The sequence below is a fragment of the Telopea speciosissima genome, chromosome 3 (assembly GCF_018873765.1).
Source record: "Telopea speciosissima isolate NSW1024214 ecotype Mountain lineage chromosome 3, Tspe_v1, whole genome shotgun sequence".
NCBI lineage: Eukaryota > Viridiplantae > Streptophyta > Magnoliopsida > Proteales > Proteaceae > Telopea > Telopea speciosissima.
Window position 1 is genome coordinate 36187108 of NC_057918.1, and position 16964 is coordinate 36204071.

The window sequence follows — 16964 nt, forward strand, 5'->3', positions numbered from 1 at the left end:
GACAAGGGGGGGCGATGCCTGTGGAGGTGGAGCAGGGTGCAGGGCAGACTGCGGAGGAGGCCGTGGGTGGTGTTGCAGGTGCAGATGAGGCTAACGGTGCACTGGTGGCTTGCTCCAGTGTATTCGCTAGGTTGCAGGCTGGTCTGGGTGCGCAGGGTATCCGGTCAGTAGTGGTAAGGGATGAGGTTGCAGGTGGGCAGGTTCAAGATGCGGCAGTTGGGGGGCCACCTTTGGGTGCTGGCTCGATGTGTGGGGGGGTGAGGAGTTGTCGGAGGGGCAGAACCGGGCTGCTGCTGAGGAGGTACCAACCTTGATGGGGGAGGGAGTTAGTGGAGGCTGTCCGTAGGGTTTTGGTGGAGAGGTAGAGGTTTTGAATGGCGTTAGGGGGGTCAAGGAGGGGCTGTTGGTCCTTGAAAGGGGTATGCGCAGGTTGGAGGGGGTCTCGGATGTGATGGACTTGGTGAAGAGGTTTCCGCGCTCTCACCTTCGTGGCCTTGCGGGGGGGCACAAGGATGACACTTGGACGGTGGTTGGGCCCTCTGTGGTGGGAGACCAGAAGGAAAGTTTGCAGGTGTTGAAAGCTTTCGGCCGCACGTTGCAGAGAAGGGTGGCTAGGGTGTCTAAGTTTGTTCTTGAGAACCGGCAGGGGGAGGGGAACCCCCCACCTGCCTCTGAGTCTGCTGCTTCTCTAGCTCCTCAGGAGCGTCGTATCACAAGAAGCATGGGCCCAAGTATTCAAAAACCCGCCCCTTATTCAGAATGAATTGTTTATTCTGGAATTGTCACGGTGTAGGCAACAAGCCCACGGTTAGAAGGTTAAAGGCATTGGTCAAGGACTATAATCTTGATTTGGTTGCGATTGCGGAGCCAAAGGTCACTTTCGATAAAGCCTCGCAGATTATGAATAGTTTACATATGCAGTATTGTACTAGTAATGGGTCGGAAGGTGCTAATAGGCTGTGGATTTTTTGGAAGGGCCACATCAAGATGGAAGTGGTGGTTGATCATCCTAATTTTGTGTCGGTTGTTTGTGAATCCATTGGGTTTAGTGCCCGGTTTGGACTCACGATGGTTCATGCCCCCTGTGCATTAGTGGAAAGGAGATCTGTTTGGGAGGCTCTGACTGTGTCGGGGGACAATGGGGTTGCCCTGGGCGGTTTGTGGTGATTTTAATGCTGTGCTGGCCCCCCAGGAGAAGTTAGGTGGGTGCCCCCCTTGTGTGGCGTCGATGGAGGATTTTAGTTCGTTCGTGAGTAGATGTGCACTGGTTAATGTGGGCTTTGAAGGGAATTGTTTCACCTGGTCAAATGGGCAGAGTGGGAGGAATCTGATCAAGGCAAGGCTTGATAGAGTCTTCTACAATCTCGAATGGCTCTCCACTTTCCAGGTGTCTAGGGTCCAACACTTGAACAAGGCCTGCTCGGATCATACGCCCATATGTTAGGGTTTTTCGATGTCACAGGATCAGTTTTGTGCCCCTTTTAGATTCCAGCAGATGTGGACGCTTCATCCAGCTTTCTTAGAGGTGTTGTTCTTGAAACTGAAGTTTCTTAGAGGCCGACTCAAGGTGTGGAATAAGGAGTGCTTTGGGAATATACACCAAAATGTGCGTAATGTGGAGGATGAGGTGACTAGGGCAGAAGTGGCTTACAAGTCCGATCCTACTGAGCAGGCATTGGGGGCGCTTCAGGGTGCTCGTAATCGACTGAACTTGGTGTTGCTGCAAGAAGAGATTTTTTGGAAGAAAAATCTAGAGTGAGATGGCTAAAGGAGGGGGACAGAAACACCAGGTTTTTCACGCCATTGTCACTGTGAAGCGAAAACGGTGTGGCATAGGCAAAATCAAAAATGGGGAGGGGGAGTGGATTCTCGACAAAGGGGGCGTGCAGGCCGAAGCAATCAGGTATTTCTCTGCAATGTTCTCCACAGGTCAGACCACAGCTTCTGAAGAGATGTTGTCTGCCATCCCTGCTACTATCTCTGCGGAGGAGAATGGTATGCTTGTTGCAGTGCCACTGTTCGATGAAGTGAAGGAGGCTGTGTTCGCTCTTTCTAAAGACAGTGCACCCGGCCCGAATGGTTTTACGGGGCATTTTTTTACAACCTGCTGGGACATTGTTGGGGCAGATGTTTGGGCTGCGGTGAAGGATTTTTTTTAGGGTGGTTTGGTCCCAAGAAGCTTCACGTCCTCTCACCTCACCCTTATTCCCAAGAAGGAGGTACCGGAGACTATGGCGGATTTCAGGCCGATAAGCCTATGTAACTTCTCATACAAAGTGATCGCCAAGGTGATTGCTACCAGGTTGGGTCTTCTGCTGCTTAATGTCATCTCAGAGGAGCAAGGGGCGTTTGTTAAGGGTCGATGCATACATGATAATATAGCCTTAGTGCAGGAAGTAGCCCAAGAAATCAACAGAAACGCTAGGGGTTGCAATGTAATTATGAAGTTGGACATGGTTAAGGCCTATGACCAGTTGGAGTGGGAGTTTCTGGTGGAGGTCTTAGACAGATTTGGTTTCACCATGGAGTGGATTCGCCTCATAGAGAACACGCTTCAGAATTGCTGGTTTTCCATTTTGTTTGACACAGGGCCGGCTGGCTATTTCAAATCCACTCGGGGGCTTAGGCAAGGAGACTCTGAGCTATTTCAAATAGGCTCTGAGCTATTTCACATAGGCTATTTCAAATCCACTCTGAGCAGAGGCCTTATAAAGCTCTTTGCGGAGGGCTGTGCAGGGTTTTTCCACCTCCCCAGGGGGTGCCCAGGTATTACTCACAACCTCTTTGCGGACGATACAATTATTTTTTCTAATGGCTGCAGATCATCTGTCCGGCAAATTATGGGGTGCATTTCGAGGTATGAAGCTTGTTCTGGGCAGCTTGTGAATCGCCACAAGAGCTGCTTCATGGTGGGCCACAAGGCACCAAACCGGTTGCTTAGAAGGGTGAAGGATATCACGGGGTTTGAGAGGAAGGAGCTACCCCTTACGTATTTGGGGGCGCCCCTATATGCAGGGAGATTCAAGGTATCGTATTTTGAAGACTTTTTTGGCCAGGGTGGAAAGGGAAGTTGTTATCGGCAGGGGGTATAGTCATCCTCCTTAAGCATGTTCTTTGGTCGATCCCTATTCATACTTTAGCTTGCCTGGATATCCCTCGCACCATCATGCAGCGCTATAATTCCATGTGTGCCAATTTCTTATGGGGTGAATCAGAGTTTGGAAAGAAGCGGCATTGGGTTGGATGGCATAAGGTGTGCAGGCCTTTAAAGGAGGGGGGTTTGGGGGTGCGGCTTTTAAGTGATCTAAATGTGGCTATGCGGTTCAAGGGCCTTTGGCGAGCGTTGGCTGAAAAAACTTTGTGGAGCAGGTTTTTCAAGGCCAAATTCCTCAAAGGTGCTCACTTGACCTTTGCGCCTCAGCCGGTCCAGGGCTCTAAGTCTTGGAGGGCGTCCCTGGCATTGAAGGATATTTTGGTTAGTAATTCGGTGTGGTTGTTAGGCCATGGGAGGGTGTTGTTCTGGCTTGATAATTGGAGTGGGGAGGGCCCGTTGATTGATTTTGTAGATGGCGCACTATATGTCAACAAAGATCTTTGTGTTAAAGATGCTCTACGGGAGGATGGGAGTTGGGATGGGGCAGTGGTGGATAGGATTGACAATACTTTGGTACATGACAGGGTAACCAATGGCATCTTTCTGCTGCCTCAGAGGGAGGATAAGTTAGTATGGTCGCCTGCGAAGGATGGATGTTTCTCTCTTAAGTCGGCGTGGCACACGATTCGTAGGACTCACCCTGAGGCCCCCTATGCGAGATGGATTTGGAATGGCACCGTCCCTTCAAAGATTAGTTTTTTCTCGTGGCAGGTGCTATGTGGTTGGATTACCACGGATGATGCGGTTATGCGGTTGGGCGTCCCCCTAGCGTCTAAATGTCTCTGTTGCCAGTGCCCAAAGCAAGAAACAACAACACATGTCCTCATCTGTGGGAAGGTAGCGGCGAAGGTATGGTCTTTTTTTGCGAGGTTGTTTGATGTTCAGTTGATTGACACTCAGGAAATCAGGCAAAGGGAGTGGTTCTGGCACTCCAAGGGATTTTTTAAAAATGTTTTCGGCTACCTGGTTGGTGTAATCCCTTCATTTATTATATGGGAGCTCTGGAGGGAAAGGAACAACAGGAGGCATGGGAACGGTGGGCAATCAGCAAATATGATAATCGCTAGGGTCATGCGGTGGGTTCGGGAAGTTCCCCTGCCCACTTTTCCTGTGGATGTGATCAATATGAGGGAAGACCTGGCGCTCCAAGTCCTGAAGATCAGCCCTCCGGTGCCTAGGCAAAGGCTGCCACAGCCTGTGTACTGGTCCCCACCCCCATATGGTGGATGTTGATGGCGCCAGTAAAGGCAACCCTAGAATGAGTGGAGGAGGGGGCATCATTCGCAATCAAGGGGGAAATCTCCTGATGGCGTTCTCAAATTTTTATGGCGTCTGCACCAACACCGAGGCGAAAATGAGGGCTCTGTTAGACGGGTTGAGAATATGTGACAACATGGGGTTGGTTGGATGCCAGGTAAGCTCGGATTCAAAGACCATTGTGCAATTTATAACCTCGCGGTCATGTAAGGTGTGGAAATGTTGGTACTGGTTTGACGAGGTTTTACGCATAGTAGAGGCATTGGGTGCGACTGTGACTTTCTCTTTCCGAGAAAGGCTTGTGATACTCTTGAGGACTGTGTCTTCCAGACACAAGGGGACCTTCCTCATAGCCTCGCTTGCATTGTGAGAGAGGATAAGGCTGGTCTACCTGTGTTTCGGTTCTAGGCTGCTAGTATTTCGATCCTTATCTACGGATGTAAGGGAAGGGTTCCCTAGGCTGGAGTGAGCTAGAGAGGTGCTTTTCTTGTACTTTTGGGTCTGGGGTAAGGCAGGCTACGTCCCCCCCGTGTATCTTCTATTAGTGGTTTTCTAATAAAATCCTAGGGGCCTCCCCGGGTCCCAGAGAATATTCGGGATGAAAAAAAAAAAAAAGTCATCTCTTGGGCCCTCCCCTTCGACCAGCACACTCTGAGGACCAGCAACAGGCCTCCAGCGACCACCCATTCTAGCCAAAGACCAACCAGCCGTAGGCTTTCCCTGACCAAGCGCAACTCCACATCCCCCAGCGCCACCACGTGAGGACCCCTCCCCTGTTAGAATAAAATCACCGGCACTGTCCCTGACCCCAGTCTCAAAACCCACATTCGTAGCACCAGAAAGAGTGTTTCCTTGAGCACCAATTACACCAGCAGGTTTTGGGGGAGCCACGGCACCCTTTCTTCTCAAAGGTTTTCGACAAGCCTCCTTAGAATACCCAATCTTCAAGCAGACCTCACAATAAGGGGGAAGTCTTCCATAGACAACCTTTTGGTGAAAACCATCCACACCACAACCAATCCACACTTTCGTCGGAAGCGAGGCCCTTAGGTCCACTTCAATGCAGAACCTGGCCTCCACGATGCAAGTGCAATTGGCCGTAGCACCATCCACCTTCAGAAACCTTCCAAGCGTACTAACAATAGACACCAAAAAATTCCCTTGATAGAAATTAACAGGCAGCCCTGGTAAGGAAACCCAAACTGGCGCAAAAGGGGATTCACAGCCCGAGACGTGAATCTGTTCTTTCAACCAAACCTTGACATAATCTACATGAACAACGAACCGAAGGAGCACATGTCTCGGGTCCAACGTCAAGACGATAACGTCTCCTTGCAAGAACAATGACTTCTGAAGATACTCCTTGATCAGAAACAGAGATGGCTTTCCATAGCTGCACTTGGCGATCAATGCAGTAGAGAAAGCCCTTTCAGATCGCTCCACCTCCTCTTTGGAGAAGACCGCAGGCTCCCCAAAATACGACGATGACTTCTTTAATTCCACTTCAACAGGTGAAACGGCCAGTGACTTAGACACCATGGCAGCAAAATATGGAGGCAAGGCCCCACCAGCCACAAACCCTAGACGAGAATCAGGGGGCGTTCTTCCCAAGGAGGAGGAATCGCCATGACCAAACCTCCACGTGAAGAAAATTCTAACGTGCGCCTCCAGAGCCAAAAAAATTCTCAAAGATGATTACTCCAAAGTTACCTGGATTTATTTAATGAAAAGTCGTTCTGAGTTGTTCTTAATTTTTTGTGCCTTTGTTCTTGAAATTCAGAATCAATTTAGTACTTCTTTGAAAATCCTTCATAGTAATAATGCTAAAGAATATTTCTCAGCTTCCTTCAGTACTTTTATGATGCAACATGGGATTGTTCATCAGTCCTCTTATGCTGACACACCTCAACAAAATGGTGTGGCAGAGAGGAAAAAATAGACATTTAATGGAGGTCACTCGATCTCTTCTGTTTGAGATGAAAGTGGCTAAACCTTTTTGGATTGATGCTGTTTTGACTGCATGCTATCTCATTAACCGCATGCCTTCTTCAGTTTTGGGTGGTGGCATTCCATACTCTTTGTTGTTCCCTTCTGCACCATTGTTCATGTTACCACCCCGTGTTTTTGGGAGTGTTTGTTTTATTCGGAATCATCATCCTAGTCTTTCTAAGTTGGATTCTAGAGCTCTTAAATGTCTTTGTTGGGCATTGTAGAACTCAAAAGGATTATTGTTGTTATTCATTTGATTTGAATAAATATTTTATGGCAGCTGAGGTGACCTTCTTTGAGTCTACTCCTTATGTTGAGTCTTCAATTGTTTCTTCTGATTTGGATGATGATCTATCCATATATGTTGTCGAAAATTCTCCTGGTTTGCAAGTTCCTTTGTCATCTACTCTGCCTCCTAGTTCTACAGAACCTCTTGTTGTGTTTCAGCGCCATACTCCGGATGAGGCTACACTCCGTATTACACCTTTCGAGAGATACACCACTCGATTGAATGCTTCTACCTCGCCTTCTTTGCCGGCAGATCCTGATCCTGCACTAGGTACTTCCTCTTCTCCTACAGTTTCTGCTGTTTCTGATTTAGATGTTCCGATTGCTCATCGTAAAGGTGTTCGAAGTTGTACCCAACATCCCATCTCTAACTTTGTTTCATATTCTGGTTTGTCTCCTGGTTTTATTGCTTGTTTTTCTACTGTTGAGCATCATCCTATTCCTAAGTCAGTTGCAGAAGCCTTGTCTATTCCTGGGTAGAGAGCTGCTATGACTGAGGAATTATCTGCACTGGAGGAGAATTAGACATGGGACCTTGTTTCTTTACCCTCTGGTAAGTCTGCTATTGGTTGTCGATAGATATTTGTGGTAAAGGTCAACCCTGATGGTTCCTTGGCTCGTTTGAAAGCCAGACTTGTTGTTATGCCCAGGTATATGGTGTAGATTACCTAGATACTTTAGTTGAAACTCAAAGGTAGATCGAATCTGGTAAGAGAAGAAGTTTACAGCAAGAAGAAGAAGAAGAAGAAGAAGAAGAAGAAGAAGAAGAAGAAGGAGAGAATGGGAGAATCGATTATGTGTGTTGAGAGTGATTCTCAACACACATATTAGCTTCATTCATTAAGTCTTCCAAATTACACAAGCCTCCCTAGGGAGGTAAGGAGAAATAAGACAATAAAATAAAAATACAACTTAGTCATGTCTTATAACTAGACAATGACGAACTACCCCCTATACAAGATATTCTAACAACTCTAACACTCCCCTCAATGGAGAATAAATGTCATACATTCCCAACATGCAATAGAGTACTAAATAGACTAGAAGAGAGACCCTTGGTGAAGATATCGCTACTTGATCACTTTGTTTTCACAAAGGGAGTACAAATGCACCCAGAATCCAACTTTTCTTTAATGAAGTGACGATCGACCTCAATATGCTTGGTTCGATCATGTTGAACCGGATTATGGGCAATGCTTATGGCAGCTTTGTTGTGCACAATAAAGTCTCATTGGCCCTTCGCAAAGCTCAAATCGTGAAGAAGTCGTTTTAGCCATATAAGCTCACATACTCCACGGGCCATGGCCCTAAACTCGGCCTCAAGACTAGATCGAGCAACAATCGGTTGTTTCTTGCTCCTCCAGGTAACTAGATTACCACCCAGAAGGTACAATACCCGGAAGTAGATCTCCTGTCGAGATCGAACCAGCCCAATCGGCATCGTGTAGCCTTCAATCGCAAATGGTCATGCCGGCAAATAGAAGGCCCTTTCCTGGACAGGATTTCAAGTATTTGATGATGCGATATCTGCATCCGAGATGTCCACCCCGGGAGCATGCATGAATTGACTCACCACTCCAACCGCATAAGATATGTGCGGTCGAGTTAGGGAGAGATAGATTAGTTTCCCAACTAACCTCCGGTACTTGCTTGCATCTATAAGAGAAGAACCACATTCATCACCAAGTTTATGATTCGGATCAATGGGGAAGTGGCTGGTTTGCACCCCATCATCCCCTGTCTCTTTCGGAAGATCCAAGACAAATTTCCTTTGCAAATGTTGATCCCTTTCCTTGATCTAGATACCTCAATACCCAAGAAGTATTTTAAGATTCCAAGGTCTTTGATCTCAAACTGTTAGCGATAAGACTTCAATCTATCTATCTCAAGCAACATCATTCCCAATACCACAATGTCATCAACATAGACAATGAGAGCTGTAAGCGTACCATTACCTCTCCCGATAAACAAGGTGTGGTCGGCGTGACTGGGAATACCCATTCTTAGAATGGCTTGTCTAAATCTCTCAAACCAGGCCTTAGGAGACCGCTTTAGGCCATAAAGAGCTTTCTTCAACAAACACACTTTCCCTTCAGGTGAGGGACACTTAAAACCAGGTGGAGGCTGCATGTACACAACTGCTAAATCTCCGTGAAGAAATGCATTCTTCACATCTAATTGGTACACAAGCCAATCTTTATTGGCGCTCTTGAAAGAAGAACCCCTGATGGAGTTATGCTTGGCTACGGGGCAAAAGTCTCCCGGTAGTCAATGCCATACACCGACTATACCCTTTTGCAACCAACCGAGCTTTGTACCTTTCCACTGTACCATCGGATCTATACTTGATTGTATAAACCCATCTACATCCAATCGAGTTCTCCCCCAGGAAGATCAACAAGAGTCCAAGTATTGTTCTTCTCAGAGCCACCATTTCCTCGATCATTGCTTGCATCCATTTTGGATTGGATAAGGCCTGTGACATTTTTGGGAATAGAAGAAGACTCAAGGGCGGTGGAAAAAGCAACACTGTAGGAGAAATGGAGTCATAGGAAACAAAGCGGGCTATGGGATTAGTACAGGTTCTCTTCCCCTTTCTAATAGCAATGGGAAGATCTAATTCGAAGGAGAGGGATTACCTGATCAAGAGGATGAGGCGAGGATGTGGATCCAAAGAGGGGTTTTGGCGTGGTGCATACCGTGGTTGCTTCCCTTTTCCTTCAACAAGCATTCACCTCTTGTGAATACACCATCTTCTTTGAATCTTATCCCCTTGTATTCCTTTTGTCTAGCATCACCATCACCAATACCATCAACATCAACATCATCCACAACATCCACTTCTTTGTACTTTCCAATATCAAATAGAAATGGGGAAGTGGAGGTAAAGCAAGGGGATAGGAAGGGAATGACATCCGCATTCTTCATGCTAATACTCTCCCCACATGAGAATGGCGAGGGGAAGAAGAAAAAAAGGAATAGACTCAAAGAAGGTGACATCTTTGGAGAGAAATCGCCTTCGGGAAGAAGGATGGTAGCACTTATACCCTTTAGTGGAATCGAGTAGCCTAAGAAGATGCACTTGAGAGCTTTGGGATCAAGCTTAGTGCGGGCTGATTTGTTGACATGTACATAACAAACACTGACCAAAGACGCGTGGAGATAAGGAAAAAACGAGGATTGAAGAGAAAGAAGAGCCAAGGGGGATTTGGAGCCAAGGAGTGGACTTGGCATCCGGTTAATAAGAAAGGCAGCGGTAAGAAGGAAAGAAAGTGACACAACAATGTAAGGATTTGGTTAGGTGACTCAATGATAATAGGTTAGTAGCAAAGTCGGAAACATGAAGGACGGACTCAAGGGAAATAGAAGGAGTAACCCGCACATTACCCTTACGAGAGGCAGAGGAAAGGGAACCATCAGAACCCTTACCTTGTCCCGGCCGTAACAAATGGAATAGGAATCATAAGTGGGACATACCCCATGTGATCGGAGGCTCCAGTCAATGATCCAGTGGATGCGAGAGGGGTAGCAGATGAGACTCGCAGAGTCGAGGCGTAGTAGTCAACCCTCCGAGCTAGAACCGAGGCCGACCCTCCAAGGTGAGACATCAACCGACGTAGGGCTGCAATATCTTCCCGTGAGAGGGAATCGGAGCAGCTGCGGTCCAGGTGGCTCGGACTCGGATGTCGCGAGAACGAGCCTTAGCTCCCCTCGCTTGCCTCCACGGGCATGAGATGAACTACCACGCATCCCAGGGGCTGCCCATGAAGATCCCAAGACCGGTCCTTGGTATGTCCAAGCTTGCCACAATGGTCACATTTCAGTATCTCTCACGGCCTTTCCCCCACTTTTCCGGTCTTTTTTGGGAGCTGAAACAAGAGTGCACTCTCTATTGAGGGTACAATATCCATAGTGGTCCTCCGGGTTTCCTCACTTTGCAAATAATGCACACATCATCCAGAGATGGAAATGGAGACCTCCTAAGATTTGCGGCGAAGGGGTTCATATTCGAGTTAAGACCACCAAGCAAAATAAGGATCCTTTCCTTTTCTGGCTCCTGTAGACTTTTGCCGATCCTCGCATTGGACAACCGGAGATTGGTATAATGATCATACTCCTCCCACAAGCTAATAACGAGTTGTAGTACTCGGATATACTCCTATCCCCTGTTTCATATGAATGATTTTTGGAGAATTTGATACACTTTCGTGGAATCTCCAACTCTATCAAAAATTCTGGATACACCGTCCCAAATATCTTTAGCAGTCTCTTACTCATAAATCTCCGACCTATCTCGGGTTTCATGGAAAAGATCAGCCAAGTCACGACAGTGGAGTTTTCGTCTCCCACGAGATAGCCTCGCATCGTAGTAGCGGGAGCGCGATAGACCCAGAATGTACCCCAACTTCCCCTACTACGTAGGGACAACTTCACAGGAACGGACCAATCCAAATAGTTGGTATTGTCCAACTTCACAAGCGAGATCCGGTGTTGGGGTTATCAAAGGAAGCCATGGTTGGAAACCACCACTGGGCTGCCGGTACTGAATGGTCCATCGACCTCTAATCATGTCCGGAACACGAGTGGACATAATAGTAAATACTTAACAATCAATATAAATTGTTTGCAGTGGGGAGTATACTCAACCCAAAACAAGAGAGACAGACCAATAAAAAAAAAGTCCCAAATCAACCAAACCACAAGGCCGAGGCAGCCTAAAAACAAAGAAGCATATGAAGAGCAAAACTTGTATAACTCAAACCAAATTCTGCTAGTAGCCAAGAACCTTTAGTCCATAACACCCAATAAGTGTATCAAGATGTAATACTATCACATTCAGCCATCCAATACAGCAGACCTCGAGAAGACAAAAAGCAGAGTAGCCGATACGTGTAGCAAGTAGAAAAAAAGCGATTACTGATCCTCGGACTCTCCACCTTCAAGGGCAGGCTCTTAGGGCTTCAAAAGCACTCCCATACGACACAAATGGGACAAGTTCCAAGGTCATCCAAGCTGCCAAAGGCAGAATCAAACCGAGACACTCCTAGGTGGCGGAAAAGCAGAGCCTGGTTTCAAGTCTTCAAAACATCTAGCAAAGAAGGCACCATTTCTTTTTCAACAAACAAGAGCTTTGGGGTCTGAAACAACACCCCTAGGCGATGCAACTCCAATAGGTCTCATGCCAAGATGTGGAGAAGAGAAGGAGAACCAAGAAGAAGCTTCACAAGTGGCGGTAACTTGCCGATCTTCCTCCATAGCTTCAAGTCACCTTCAAGCAGACTCGAAACTCTCTCCAACTTAGGGAATACCACTCCCAAGACGTAAGGAGTATAGGTTTCACATATACAGCCTCCAATGGAACCCCTTTACATTTATAGGGTTCCAAAGAGAGGAGAAGATGAGGACGAGCTCGGCCGACTCTCAAACCGGAGATGTTGGCTCGATACCAAGTTGAAACTCAAAGGTAGATCGAATCGGTAAGAGAAGAAGTTTACAGCAAGAAGAAGAAGAAGAAGAAGAAGAAGAAGAAGAAGGAGAGAATGGGAGAATCGATTATGTGTGTTGAGAGTGATTCTCAACACACATATTAGCTTCATTCATTAAGTCTTCCAAATTACACAAGCCTCCCTAGGGAGGTAAGGAGAAATAAGACAATAAAATAAAAATACAACTTAGTCATGTCTTATAACTAGACAATGACAGAACTACCCCCCTATACAAGATATTCTAACAACTCTAACAACTTTTTCTCCTGTTGCAAAGCTTACAGCTCTCCGCACATTGATTTCTTTGGCTGCTACACATCATTGGCCTTTATTTCAGTTGGATGTAAAAAATGCCTTCTTACATGGTGATCTCCATGAAGAAATATATATAGAGCAACCTCCTGGGTTTGTTGCTCAGGGGGAGTCCACTGGTAAGGTGTGTAGGCTGAAGAAATCGTTGTATGGGCTGAAACAATCGCCTCGGGCGTGGTTTGGCCGATTTACTGATGGTGTTTTGGAGTTTGGGCTGACATGATCTACTAGTGATCATTCGGTGTTTTTCCAGCTATCTGATGCAGGAAGGATATTTTTGATAGTTTATGTGGATGATATTGTCATCACAAGAGATGATTCTCCTGGTATTGAGAAATTGAAAGTACATTTGGGACAACAATTTCAGACTAAAGATCTAGGAAGACGGAAATATTATTTAAGCATTGAGGTTGCTCAATCACGGAAAGGAATTTCGCTCTCACAGTGAAAGTATGTTCTTGACCTGCTTTCAGAGAGAGGGTTGTTGGGCGCTAAACCTTTTGATACTCCTATGGATCCAAATTTGAAGCTTATGGCAGATGATGGTGATGTTCTTAAGGATCCTGAGAAGTATCAGAGACTTGTAGGGAAACTTAATTATTTGACTGTGACTAGGCCTGACATCTCCTTTCCTGTCAGTGTACTGAGTCAGTTTTTGTCCGCTCCTCGGTCATCTCATTGGGATGCAGTTATACGGGTTTTATATATATCAAGAAGGCTCCTGGACGTGGTCTCTTATATTCTGACCATGGTTATGGGAGGATTGAGGGTTTTTCAGATGATGACTGGGCAGGATCTCCAGTTGATCGGAGGTCTACTTCAGGATATTGTATGTTTGTTGGAGGGAACCTGGTATCATGGAAAAGCAAGAAACAGACTGTTGTAGCTCGATCCAGTGCAGAGTCCGAGTACCGTGCTATGGCTCATGCTACTTGTGAACTGATGTGGATGAAACAGTTAGATGACTGAACTTGGGTTTGTTGACAATTCTTTTATGACTTTGTGGTGTGATAATTAGGCTGCTATCCATATTTCTACTAATCCTGTGTTTCATGAAAGGACGAAACAAATTGAGATAGACTGTCATTTTGTCCGTGAAGCTGCGACAAGGGATCATTTCTCCTCGTCATGTTCGAACGGGGGAGCAACTTGCTGATTTGTTTACTAAATCTTTGGGAAATGTGAGGGTTGAGTATATTTGTAAATTGTAACAAGCTGGACATGATTAATATCTATGCTCCAGCTTGAGTGGGAGTGTTAGAAGTATTGGTGTAAGAGGGGAGGGGAATCGTGATTAGCGCTAACACTAATCACGATTCCCTATGAGGGGTATTTTTATGCAGCAGTTTTTCTTCTTCTTCTTCTTCTTCCTCCCTCCATTCCTTCTCTTTTCTTCTTGTTTTATATTATTACAGTTTCTAATACTTTCTAGATGTGTATTTACATGTACATAAGCATTCCCGGAAGTTTCATTGTATATTTCTACGGATATCTCACATTGCTCCAGATTTCCAACCCATTTCACACATTTCAACAAAATATTTCAGTTTCAACTTTTGACAATATGGGATATGGGCTGCTCTGTTGAAATCTAGAACCCTTACAGAAATAATAACCAGCTCCACATAAGAAAGCAGGATTATAAAAAACTTGTTAGTGACCTAACATATCAAACAAGAAACTTACTTGCTTCAGATGTAGAACCCATCCTGCAGTAATGTCTGAAATCATTAAAAAAAATAATAGTAAGTATATAAAGATGGTGAAAGTTAGAAACTACAAAAAAATATGATTACAATCATGCACTAAGTTTGATTATGATATAAATTATAAATTATCAAAAGATTACCCAAGCATGATGCAAGAATGAAATCAGAGTTTAATTGCATCTAATAGAAAAGTGCTGGAGTTGTAGGAAATAAAACAATACCCACTACTGCAAGGAATTTTTTGGATGGTCGACGGACAGTATGATCCTGCTGAACAGAATACCTCAGCACTACTACCAACATCAGCCCAAACATCTGCTCCCCCACAGGTATGATTTGGTTGTCCAGGAGGTAGTTGGTAACGGTATCTGTGAAAATTTTCTAGCCATAGTAAGAAAGAAATCGATACACAATCTACACTCCTAGATACATAGGGAAGTGTTAACGTTGGAAAGATAGTGAATTTGTCACTTCAATTGCCACTCGGCAAACATTAGTTGGTCCATGTGCTATAGGATCTCCACACCCATCTCAACAGTCAAGCCTCAACCCAAAACAAGCAAGAAGCATTTCTCAAAACAGGGGCAGCCACAGAAAGTTACAAAAAAAAAAAGGACTAGAATTATTTTTTTTCAAATACTTTTTAGTGAAATTTTGTAACTTGCACCATATTTTGAGCCATGCCAGATACCACAATCTCATATCATGCAGCGATCAGTGAAATGGGTGCACATCACTAGCACCATTAAAATTAACAAATATTAGAGAGATGGTTGCCACATTCACTAGCATCATTACATTAACAAATATTATAGAGAGATGAAGAAACTTCAAGATTAGAATCTCAACTTACGGATCACATACACCAGTAGTTTTGTTGAGTTTTGCAAGGGGGCAGTAAGCACCTAGCGGGCAAGCTTCAACACCAGGCATACAAAGGAAATAAATAGGTAAACAATTAGCTGGACTTCCCATGCCATGGATAAAATTAAGGATAACTACTTTGAGATATTATAACTATGCACTGTGCGTATGAGATGAGGACACAAGTACAAGTGTACAACATATCCAAGGATCTGAGTAGTATGGTTCTTGAAATTTCTGCAAGGTCATGAAGAAAGTTTTAATCCCTGGAAATCAATCATAAGAGTAATAGCAATCTTGAACCATTTCAGTGGGGCAAGGAGGAAAATGATTTTTGAACAAGAAAAGAAATGTGTGTAGTTGATAACATGTACATAGACACTTGCATATTTGAAATTATGTTAATGTAATGCCCCAGATTTCTGAAAGCCTAAAAGTGTTAATGATTAATTAATTATCTATAACAGGGGTATTTTCGTAATTTACACATCAGGGTATTTACATAAACTTCACACCTCAGGGGCAATTCTGGAAATTTTTAAATATTCTTTTCTTATACCATTATGTGCAGAATCTAAATCTTAATTATTAACCTAATGGGTGAATGTCATAGTTATATTTATGAATTAAAGAGTGCCTTATTTCTTTATTTAAATTCGTTTTGCGGATTTAATACTCAAATGGGCATCTAGCCTGGTGGTTGAGAGTTACTAATTAATTAAGAGGTCTTGGGTTCAACTCTTAAGGGTGGACATTATAGTTAAATTCTTTTTATTTATTTCAGCCTTAGGCTGTGGACTCCACCCTACCAAACAAACCGTGAGAAGGGGGGGGGATTTCAGAATCGTGAAAGGAGTATAAATCTTAACAAGAAGGGGAGTAGAGATAAAATAGGAAAATTGGTTACAAAGATATATATATATATATATGATAACAAATAAGAGGAAACTGTTAGAAGTCATGTAACAGGGGTAGTTTAGGAACTAGTCTCATTACTAGTTGCCTTATTATGTAATTCTGTTTTTCTTCTTTATTTCTCTTGTACCTCCCTATGGGAGGTGGATGTAATTCTCTCCTTATTATGTTTGAATTAATATAAGTGTATGGAGAAGTCTCTCCAACACAATCGATTACAACCAAAACTCTTCTCTTCTCTCTTCTCTTGCCTTCTTCTTCTTCCTCTAACTTCTTCCTCCTCTTCTACTTACTTCCTTAACCTAAAATCTAACTCGGTATCAGAGCCTTAGGGTTTGAGAGTCGAATCCAGCTTCTTGTTTCCATTTTTTCCTTCTCTTTGAAATCCTAGGGCATAAAGGGTTTCAAGGAGAAGCCTCCTATGTAAAGAATCTGTGAGAGCACTATGAAATAGGTTCAGAATAACCTATTCTAGTTATTACTGTTGCTGTTTGAGCCTTGATGCAGCTCATTTGATGATTTGAAGTTCTGCTAGCCTGTGCTAAAGTTACCGCCAGGCTTCCGTTGCAGTTCCTGTATCTACTTCTCCTAGCATGGGTTTGAGGATTGGAATGGCTCACTAGAATCGCCCAAGAGTGTTGTTTAAGGGCCTGGTGCTTCCTCTTGCTGCTTGAAGACTCAATCTGAGCACAACTCCATTTTCATGGGAACAAGCGTCCGCCCAGATTTCTGCTATTGCAGGTTGCAGTCCTTGGTTCCTTCTTATTTCGGAATGGATTTGGTTATTGGAGTGGCTCATTAGAATCGTAAAAGGATCCTCCCTCTGCCTCTTGTGTCCTCTATTGATGGATGAACCTCTTTTTTTAGCACAACTCAGTTTTGTGGTGTCCCTTTTTCTGCCCAGGTAAACCCGATAATGTTGTCCTTGCATTTAGGGTACATTGGACCCCTTGTTTGGTTGAGAGATGATTATGCATATCTGTATTTGCA

The 16964-nt window shown here is 44.6% G+C and overlaps 1 protein-coding gene across 2 annotated transcripts in view; it reads right to left on the reverse strand.

Annotated features, from left to right (window-relative positions):
* The window catches only part of LOC122656141 (ABC transporter G family member 28-like), a 173375-nt gene that overhangs the window by 123746 nt on the left and 32665 nt on the right, over nt 1–16964 (reverse strand). For both annotated transcript variants that reach the window (XM_043850592.1, XM_043850593.1), the window contains 3 exons: nt 15049–15112; nt 14417–14563; nt 14173–14207 (listed from right to left, as the gene is read on the reverse strand). In XM_043850592.1, the coding sequence (XP_043706527.1) occupies nt 14173–14207; nt 14417–14563; nt 15049–15112 (246 nt within the window). The remainder of the gene's footprint in view (nt 1–14172; nt 14208–14416; nt 14564–15048; nt 15113–16964) is intronic.